General features: G+C 48.4%; 1 protein-coding gene across 1 annotated transcript; it reads right to left on the bottom strand.

Annotated features, from left to right (window-relative positions):
* On the bottom strand, positions 817-2,321 carry GJA3 (gap junction protein alpha 3). Its single transcript, XM_018056529.1, has one exon. The coding sequence runs from the start codon at positions 2,105-2,107 to the stop codon at positions 869-871; it is 1,239 nt and encodes a 412-aa protein (XP_017912018.1). The 5' UTR covers positions 2,108-2,321; the 3' UTR covers positions 817-868.

The raw sequence follows: 10,985 nt of genomic DNA on the forward strand, positions 1-10,985 counted from the left end.
ACATTTTCACAGTAATTAACTGACTCATAAAGTCGAAGAATTTCTTTTAAAGTTCAAATCTTTACTAGTATGTAAAGGAAAAATTTGCACTCTTTTGATCAGTATCTATTTTAATAGGACTATTTGCTTCATTTTTCCTGAAAGATAGTAAGTGGGGAAAAATAGGCATATCTGTACAATTCATATCAAAGCACAAAATGCCATTTAAAAAATAAATACCTAAGGCATACTTGTCACACTTTTACTCAGTTTCCTTGGCCATTCAAACTTATCTCAAGGGTCCGCCTCTTGCAGGCTCTCCTGCCTGCCCACCACATCTCTGACCCTGGAGGGTGGCTGCTCCTCAGTTGTCATGAAGGGTGTGGTTTGATGTCCTGGGCTTCAGAAACCTGTCAGAAACTCAATGACTGTATGGAATCTTTTCTTAGTACTGTTTGGCAAATATCCCAAATGAAATTCAACTCTAAGTTAAAGTCTCAAACAGAGATAAAGCTAAGAGCTTCTAGACTTGCTGGGCGGTCCAAAGCCTCCGGGGGGCGTAGGGCTGGAAAACCGTTGACCCCAACCTGAAGTGACGCAGACCTTCTGCCTTCCCACAGCAGACACCACAGCTCCCACCGGGCCGCAGCATCTCTGGGCAGGCCGCCGGGCTCCGGGCGAGCAGGCTGCTGGGAGAATCTTTGGAGGCCCCCGGCCCCTGTGCCCCCTCCCGTCTCTGATGCGCCCCTCACTACCTCACAGCGCTAGGAACAGCAAGCACTGACACACGGACCCGACCCTCGCTCGCCCCCTCCACCCGCTCCAGCCCCTCCCGCCTCCAGGCCGCTACCCGCCGGTGAGCGCCCTGGGCCTGGACGCCGGGCCGCCGCTAGATGGCCAAGTCGCCGGCCCTGGCCCGGCCGCCGCTGGACTTACTGGCCTTGCTGGACCGGCCGGGGTCTGCGGGGGCCTCAGGGGGCGCGTGCAGCTCCACGGCCGTCACCGCCCCCTCCCCGTCGCTGTCGCCCGAGCTCCCCGCCGCGCCCTCCGGAAGGGACTGCTGGGGGCCACCCGCGGGGGCTGCAGGCGGTGTCGACGCGGGTGGGGAGGCCTTTCTGGCCGAAGTCTGCAGCTCGGCCTCACGGTTGGCCCAGTTCTGCGCCGGGGCGCGCAGGCCCTGGTTGCCGCCGCCGCCGAGGGTGCCAGGGGTGCCGGGGGTGCCGGGGGTCCCAGGCAGGGCCGCGGGCGGGGGCGGCTCGGGATAGCCCGGGGCAGACGCCTGCCCCAGGGAGGAGGCAGAGGGCGCGTAGTAGGGCGGGAACCCGATGGTGACGGCGGGCGGGGCGGAGTTGGGGGGCAGGAGGAGGGGGCTCCCCCCCATGGGCTTTGCGGACCCCGCCCTCGAACCAGGGGTGTCCGGGCGGAAGGGGCTGGTCATCCCCTGTTTCAGCTTCTTCCAGCCCAGGTGGTAGATCTCCAGCACGTTGAGGAGCAGGGACACGCAGGCCACGGCCAGCATGAAGAGGATGAAGATGGTCTTCTCCGTGGGCCGTGAGATGAAGCAGTCCACCGTGTTGGGGCAGGGCCAGCGGTCGCAGCGGTATAGCGGCTTCAGCTGGAAGCCGTACAGGAAGTACTGCCCGGCGATGAAGCCCACCTCGAAAAGCGTCTTGAAGATGATGTTGAAGACGTAGGTGCGGAGCAGGGCGCCGGCGATGCGCACCTTGCCGCGGTCGTCGCGCACCGGAGCCGGGTCCTGGTGCTCCTCGGCTGGGCCGGCGGCCTTCGGCGGCTCCTCCTCACGCTCCTTCCGCTTCTCCTCCATGCGCACCAGGTGCAGCACGTGGCCCAGGTAGATGAGCGTGGGCGTGGACACGAAAATGATCTGCAGCACCCAGAATCGCACATGCGAGATGGGGAAGGCGCGGTCGTAGCACACGTTCTCGCAGCCGGGCTGCTGCGTGTTGCAGGTGAAGTCCGACTGCTCATCCCCCCACACCTCCTCGGCCGCGGCCCCCAACACCAGGATCCTGAAGATGAACAGCACCGTCAGCCAGACCTTGCCGATGACAGTGGAGTGCTCCTGGGCGTTCTCTAGGAGTCTCCCCAGGAAGCTCCAGTCGCCCATCGCTTCAGACTGCTAACCTGCAGGGGAACAGGCTTGTTACTAGGCCGGCTGGCTAGGCGAGGCGAGGGCACGGCCCCGGCAGCCCTGGGCCCCGATGTGCGTGGGATATGCTGTCATGGGGAGCTGTGCTACCCCCTCCGGAGCGGGAACCCTCCAGTAAAGGTTGTGAGTGTCCATGCAGGTATGCAGGAGCAGGTGTGTATGTATATGCACGTTTGTACTTGCACAGGTGTGTGTGCATGCCCAGCTGTGCATGTACATGTACACGTGTGTGTATAGACACAGATGTGTGTATACATATACAGGTGTGTATGTACCTGTGAAGCATAGGTGTGTGTATGTGCACGTACAGCTGTATGCACACATACAGGTGTGTATACACATGTGCAGGAGCAGGTGTGTATGTACAGGTACAGGTGTGTGTACATGCACAGGTGTGCACACACATGTACAGGTGTGCATTACATGTATGGGTGTGTGTGTACACACGAAGGCACAGGTGTGTGTATGTGCATGTACAGATGTGTATGCACACATACAGGTGTGTGTACATGTACAGGTGTGTATATGCACATGTGCAGGTACTGGTGTATGTGTGCAGCACAGGTGTGTTTGTATGTGCATGTTCAGGTGTTTGCACATGCACAGGTGTATGTTCATGCAAGGTGTGTGTACATGTACAGGTGTGCATGTGTGTGTGCAGGTGTGTGTATGTATGCAGACACAGGTGTGTGTATACATGTACAGGTGTGTGTGTGTACATGCAAAGGCACAGGTGTGTGTATGTGCATGCACAGGTGTGTGTACATGTATAGGTGTATGTGTGCAGGCACAGATGTGTATGTACATGTCCAAGTGTGTGTATGTATATGATGCTGCTGCTGCTAAGTCGCTTCAGTCGTGTCCGACTCTGTGCGACCCCATAGACGGCAGCCCACCGGGCTCCCCCGTCCCTGGGATTCTCCAGGCAAGAACACTGGAGTGGGTGTGTATGTATATCTATGGGTACAAATACAGATGTGTGTGTGCCTGCACGGATGCAGGCACAGGTGTAAGCATGCCCGTGAGTCCCCCTGAGCAGGGTTTGGTAACTGTCCCCAGCACCTGTGGCCCTGAGTAGAGGTCATGCTACACTGGTGCCAGCAGGAGGGAGGCAACCGCAGGCCACGAGGAGGGCTGCCTGAGGGAAGCCCCCGCCCCCTGCCGGCCTCGTCTGCCCGACGGCTCTCTGGCCCTGGCGTTCTGCACACAGCTGGGCCGATTCCCAACCTGACAGCTGGTGTCCTTCAGAAAGAAGGGCCTCGTGACGTCTTGGGTGACTGCCGAAGGCCGGCGGGTGATAGGAGGGTCGACGGGTGTGGGGGAGGACAGAAAGGGACAGTCGTGAAAACGAAACAGAGCAGCACTGGTGTGCGCGCAGACGCAGGGAGGACGGACTGGGGGCGCGGGGCCCTAGCCTGTCCTTCCCGAAGGAAGGGGCCTGTGTCCTGCGCCCGTGGGGCCGAACTGCGGGCTGCAGTGCTGGGGCGGGGCGGCCGCATGGCCCCATGTCCTGCGGAAGGACCTGCTGGAAGGAGACCGGCTGGAGAGGTAGGGGGTCCAACTAGGGGGGGAGGGCCAGGGCTGAGCCTTGACGGAGGCAGGGCCCTGGGTGGGGGCCGCGGGTGCTCCAGGGAGCGTATGCTCTGAAATCTTGTTTTATCTGTTATCTGTATTACTGTTTTCCCCTGAGTCTTCTGGAAAAAGTGACTTCTAGGAAATTCTAACCTTAGGGGTAGAGAGTCAAGCAGCACCCCTAGCTTCCCCAGACCAGACCCCGTGGGGCAGCAGGTCCGGGGGTCGCACCTGTGAGGATCCCCCCAGAGCCGGAGACCAGAGAATGGCCCGAGGGGCTGGACCCGCGGAGCTGGGGACGCCGGCGGGCTTCAAGGGAGCCGGTGACTAAGGCGTCCACTCCGGGAGAAGAAGCAGAGAAGAGGCCCTTTGATCTCACACGAGGAGGCCACGGACGCCCTTCCAGTGACCCGGCCGCGGGCCAGGCCCGGGGAGCACGTGGGGCGGGTTGGAGACCAGAGGGTGAGGGGGACCTGTCAGTCTGGGCCCCGGAGGAGGATGGGCGGTGGGGGCTCCTGTCGCCCGGAGGAGGGTGGGGGTGGGGGCGGGGGCGATAGGGGAGGGGCGGGGCAGCTGCGGGGAGATGAGACTTCTCTCCCGAGTCAAGAGGGCGTCTTTCAGGCCAGGACAGGCCCTGAGCTGGAGAAGAGTTTGGAACGTGGGAACAGAGCGGTCAAGCCGGGGTGCCCTGGAGAAGCCGGGAGCTGGGGGTAGAGGGGGCGGGGCTTGAGGAGAGCCGGGGCATAACAAGGATCTCAGAGGGGAGCAAGCCTGCTGGGCTGGGCAAATGTGGACGGAGTAGAGGACACCCCAGGGGGGAGGGGGAGGGGAGGGGGGGGTAGAGGTGGGGTGGGACTGGGTGGAGCAGGTCAGAGATCCGGTGAACCGGAGGCAGGTGGACCACAACGGTCAGTGACCAGAACCTGGGCTCTGACTCTGGGTGAGTTGGGAAGGTACTGGGTGGGGGGCGGGGGTTGAACAGCTGTGATACAATCCCACGTCTTTATGGGACCAGTGGTACTGGTGATGAGAACTATCTTCGGGGCAAGGGTGAAAGCTGAGGGTCAGAGGGTGGGGGTGGGGGGTGGGGGCAGAGGACGAACAGTTTTATTTAGGAACGAACGTTCAGACTGAAATGTCTATTAGACAGGCATTAGAGGTCAAGTCATCACGGAACCCTGAGACAGCACTGAGGTCCTCTAAGGACTGGGGTGGGGAGGGCAGCGCAAAGGGGCTGGAGATCAAGCCAGGGGCTCCAGCATCCAGAGGACCATGAGCTGCCCATGTGGAAATGCCAGTTTTAGTTGAGACCCCAGAATGAACAAGAGCAAAATGTACAATTTGCATTGCACTAGATTTCCTTTTGTAACAGACTGACACTAAAAACACTCCTACTTGGTTTACAAATTGGAGGCAATAGAATGACCAGGCATATTCATTCCATGTTTTCTTGTGATTTCCTGGAACACCACAGGTAGGATCTGGATACTGACCTGAAGGCTAACCCAGAAAGAGTTCTATGTTTAACTAGTAATGTTTGCCAGGGTTTGGCATGGGCAGTGGTGGCCCTAATGCTATTTTTTTGTAATCCCTGACTTGGTACAAAGCTAAAAGGACTTGGTAGGCTGTGAAAAGTGGGTTTGGTGTACTGAAAAGTGGCATTATCTGGGTATCTTTTTAGCCATTGGAAAGACTGTTTATTTCGCTTTTTTTTTTCTTTCATGTTTTACATGCCTATTTCCAGCTCTCACACTTAAGACAGTAATTTCTAGATGCCAAGAGACCTAGACTATGGTATTACGTACCTGCATGCATGCTGACTCAGTGGGCATCACCGACTCAATGGACTTGAGTTTAAGCAAACTCCGGGAGATGGTGAAGGACAGGGAAGCCTGGGGTGCTGCAGTCCACGGGGGTCACAAAGAGTCGGACATGACTGAACAACTGAACAACAACGCATGCTAAGTTGCTTCAGTCGTGTCCAACTGTTTGTGACCCTATGGACCATAGCCTGCCGGGCTCCTCTGTCCATGAGATTCTCCAGGCAAGAATACTGGAGTGGGTTGCCATGCCCTCCTCCCGGGGATCTTCCCAACCAAGGACTGAGCTTGTGTCTCCTGCATTGGCAGGTGGGTTCTTTACCTCTAGCACCACCTTTATCATACTTATCACACCTTTTTATAATTCTGGTCTGACTCTTTAAAGAGGAAATATAACTGAAAATAAGTTTCTTAACAAAAGATTAATTCTTTTTCTGCTCTTTGGAGATGACCCAAACACGTAGCTTTGGAATCCCAAGAGCAAGATGGAAGCCAGGCCTGTAAGAGCCTGCATGGAAAAGATCAACCACAAAGACAAGCATGAAAGAGGGAAAAAGCCGACCCTCCAAAGTTTCACACTGACTAACAGGATACTTGTTCTCCAGAAGAAAGGGACTGACCACAGCAAGAGGCAGGACACCCAGCGGCAGTGGCTGCAGACACACTTCACACCTCAAAGGACAAGTCCTCCAGCTTCATTCTTCATATTTGTCACAACAATTTATTTTTATTTCTTCCATATGAAGTTTAGGCAGAACTTGTCAAGTTCCACAAAAATCTGAGACACAGTTTTGATTCGAATTGCATGGAATTCACAGATGAATCAAATTTACCTCTTTACAATCTAGTGCTCCCACTGCTGAGCACTACTGCTCCATAGATGAAGGGCATCTTTATGCCGTTAGGATGCTGTCCCAACAGGTCTTACACACTTTTGTTAAGACTTATTCCGAGATAACTTTGTAGTTGTTCTAATTCTTCATTCTAAATAGTTGTTTTCATTATAATTTCTGAGTAGTTGTTATTGGTACCTAGGAACCTTATTCCGAGAAGGCAATGGCAACCCACTCCAGTACTCTTGCCTGGAAAATCCCAGGGACAGAGGAGCCTGGTGGACTGCCATCTATGGGGTTGCACAGAGTCGGACACAACTGAAGCAACTTAGCAGCAGCAGCAGGAACCTTATTTCTGTATATCGATCTTGTATTCAGCAACCTGGCAGAAAGCCCCTCCTAGATGGACCAGTCAGGAGATTCCTTTGGATTTTCTGTGAAAGATGCAGGATCCTATCCTCTTAAGGAGAGATGTGTCTCTTCCTCTTCTAATTTGAATCCCTGTTTTTTTTTTCCCCTTGTCTTCTTACATTGGCTTGGACTTCTGGTACAATGTGGAATGGTGACATTTTCCCTGGTTTCAGTCTGAAAATGATGCTTCTGAAGTTTTATCATTGAGTGTGATGTTTCAACTTGTATCAGGTGGAGAAATTTTCCTTCAGTCTTTGTCTGCTTTGTTTTCTAAATCATGAATGAATATTGGATTTGGTGGAGTACTTTTTTCTCTGAATCTGTGGTGACTTTTTCACAGCTATTTGTAAGGCCTCCCAAGACAGCCATTTTGCTTTTTTCCATTTCTTTTCCATGGGGATGGTCTTGATCCCTGTCTCCTGTACAATGTCACGAACCTCCATCCATAGTTTATCAGGCACTCTATCAGATCTAGTCCCTTAAATCTATTTCTCACTTCCACAACTGATGGTGACTTTTAGATGGTGAAGCATCTTTTAGGTCATGACTTTATTTTTAATATACAATCAAATTAAACTGGCTACAACTTTATTTTAGATTATGTTTTTGTTCATACTTGAGACTGATCTTATTGTTTTTTGTACTGTCATTGGAGTTTGAAAAGAAAGTTATTTCAAAATTCTCTGTGTAAAAAGCTGTATAAAATGTTCAATAGGCTGCACTTGCCCTCTGTGATGGCCCATACTCTGTCTCTGGAGTGTGCTTCTCTCTGAATCTGAATAAATCTACTTCTTACCTAAAAAAAAAAAAAAAAAAAGAATGTCCCATGAAAACTCTTGCTTGGGCCTAAAGTCTTTTTGTTTATTTTGAGTGGTTGGGAGGACTAGATCACAAATTCAATCTCATTAACTGTTATTAACAGAAGTAGTTTTGCTAAAGTCATTTTTGATTATTTATGTCTTTTAGAGAATTTTCCATTTCATCCAAGTTTCAAATTTGTTGTCATAAGATTATTCATGGTATTTTTTTATGATGCAAAGACTCCATGATATCTGTAGTTAGACTCTTTTGTTTGGTTCCCAAATATTGTTTGAGGCTGTTAAAGTATTAGTCATGCTAGAAATGTTCCTTTTAATAAAGAATCAATTTTGATATGCTTGAAAAAGAATGAGAGTTTGTTATTTTTTTCCAATGTCTTATCATGCATACTATATTCACAATGCATAGAATACATCTACCAAAAACTCCTAAGGATCTTTTAAATAGATAATGAAGATTTTAGTGTTTACTGATGGCTTTGTAAATGACACATATGCAATTTAAGAGTATCCTTGACCTTAGTGTAAAATTATTTCTTATTATATCCAAGGGTTTCCCTTCCTAATTTTAAATGGAAATTTAACTTTTCAATAATATGAATCTGTGGCAGGAAATATCACGGTCACTCAGAACTGACTGATTTAGTGGAATTATAAAACACTAACTTTCCAGCTTCTTTATTAGTAATTCTAAAGCATTTCTAGGATTGTATATTTTACTGTCAAAGAAAAAATCTCCAGAAACATGAAACTGTTTTAAATTCATATTTTAATTTCATTATCTTATTTATTCATTAAGAATGTGTGAAAACATTTATAATAGTTCCTGCCATCCATGTATTATTATTCTCATATCTTCTCTTTCATGGAATTTAATTACTTATGAATATGCAAAAAATCATATGCTCCTAAATCTTTATTTGGTGAAGGTAAATATGGGTGACACTTTGATTTTTAGTCCAAGGGAAGGATTCACCAGTCTTTGTTTTTGACCTTCTATAACATACAAACTTAGTGAGAGCTAATTTTAAGTCAAAAGCAATTTAAACGACTATGTCAAAGAACAAATGTCTTCAAGCTTGTATATTCAGGAATGGCAAAATTAAAAGTACACTTAAGATGTTAGCCACAGTATTTTTTTTCTTAAAATACTTGAATAAAATAAATATTCCCTCCAGATAGGAGTATCACATCACAGTTCCACAATTAGAATTCTAATATTAAGCTAGAAAGTTACCAGCTGGTCGTGCTTCAGTTCAGTTGACAGAAAATGTAGATAGTCTGCAATGAAATTAGAAACATGACTGTCTTCCAAGGCTATTCATGCCACGCTGGGCACCCTCTCCAAGCCCTTCAAACAGTCCCCTACCCACTGCCTTGTCAGCTCCTCCCGCCCTTTATTAAACCACGTTGCCCATTTCTAGAATGAACTCTGCAAAAGACCTAAGAACACCATTAGTAATTTTCACTCACTCAAACGTTTTATTTAGACATTTTAGTGATGTGTTACTTTTAATATACTTCCACATTAGCCCTCAAGGTTTTAATAACTGAATAGTGAAAAAATAAAGTTGTCTCCCTCATGACAGCACACAATCTTCTGAAGGCTGGTTTGGGCCAAGAGTAAATAACAATCAAGAAAACTATAGGGTGTGACAGCTTCCTGTGCTCTGAGCAGCTCATCATGCCTGAAACACAAGGTCAGGATGTCTCAACAGTACACCAGAATGCAGTTAAAAGGTAATTTCCCTATGTAAATCCCAGTGACACCTTTCAGGAATCTTATTCATAATCCATGAAAGGAACATGGAATTACAGCATCTTAGAGCTGGAAGGACCTTAGAAGTGGCCCAACTGTCATTTTCACTTTACAGATCAGAAAATGGATGCCCAGAGAGGTTCTGTGATTTCCCTGACGTTGCACAGCATGCAGGGCTGAAGTTGGCACAAGAACTCCTGACTTTCTGCTCTGGGTCCCTGTCCATGTGACCTCATGGGATTAAGCACCAGGCACATGGTCCAGATGACAACAGGTGCCTTTTGAGCTGTTTCTACCACACTTTAAAAGAAACGTGTAGAAACATGGGTTAGAGTATGTTTTAGGCTTTGCTCTTTTCTTCCAGTCCAGAATGTCTAAAATTGTCAAATATTTTTGATTGCTAACAACAACAAGCTACCTCATCATATAAATTGGAATTGTCATTTTAAATCAAATTCAGGTATTATCTTTACTCTTGCTTAGTGAACAAAACCTCACAGCCTTATAATTATGGCATTTTATTGTTCCATTTATATTACAGACATAAATTACATCTGTGAAAATGTTTTCTATGTTCTGCAGAAATAATAATTTCTATAGTATAAACAGAATCTGAATTTTCTTATTTGGATCAATTTCTTATTTGAATTTTCTTATTTGAATCTATTTCTATTAGTACAAAGCAGAACTCTCTTCTCTGTTCTAGAATAAAAGATTCATTTTAAAGCTAAGAGGAAATGGAGTTTCACGAACAGATGAGCATTCAGGAGCTAATCATGTGATCTGAATGAAAAAAATCAAGTGATTTTTACATTAAGCATCATTTATCAATAGTCTGTTAACAGGTAACTTAAAGCAAGCCACAAACTTCAAATTAAAGAAAATATAAGAATGCAGAAACCTTACATGAACCATTCGTGTCACACTTTTGAAGACACAGAGATTCCCCAAAAGCAAGCAGCATAGTACTAATCTATCTCTTGAGATAAATTTTCCACCATTGTAGGAATGAAAAGTAACATGAAAATCTATGGCTATTTATTGCTTTTAAGAATTACATTGAAATTGCAAAAACATAAGTGTTTTTAGAGACATGTGTATGCTATTTAGGGCCACATGTATTGGATTTTTTGCACTCTTTAAGTTAGTAAGTGAAGTGAAGCTGCTCAGCCGTGTCCAACTCTTTGTGACCCCATGGACTGTAGCCTATCAGGCTCCTCCATCCATGGGATTTTCCAGGCGGGAGTGCTGGAGTGGATTGCCATTTCCTTCTCCAGGGGATCTTCCTGACCCAGGAATAGAACCTGGGTCTCCCGCATTGCAGACAGACGCTTTACCGTCTGAGCCACCAGGGAAGCCTCTTAAGTTAGTAAGTGTTTATCAAATGCTTATTACATGTGTGGGACTGTGCTACACATGGAGTGACCAAAATAATCCAGACCCAGTCCACCCTCTCATACAGCAGGAGAAGCAGGCTTGTCAAACTGCTCAAAAGGTAGCACCACACGCGTTACACAGCTCTGGGCATGGCCTTGGAGGGTGGGGAGACCTGACACAGCACAGGGAGAAAGAGGGGGTACATCAGGATAGCAACTGAGTTTGGCTGAACTTTTTCCCATACAG

This window comes from Capra hircus, chromosome 12, assembly GCF_001704415.2.
Source record: "Capra hircus breed San Clemente chromosome 12, ASM170441v1, whole genome shotgun sequence".
In the NCBI taxonomy this organism is placed as follows: domain Eukaryota; kingdom Metazoa; phylum Chordata; class Mammalia; order Artiodactyla; family Bovidae; genus Capra; species Capra hircus.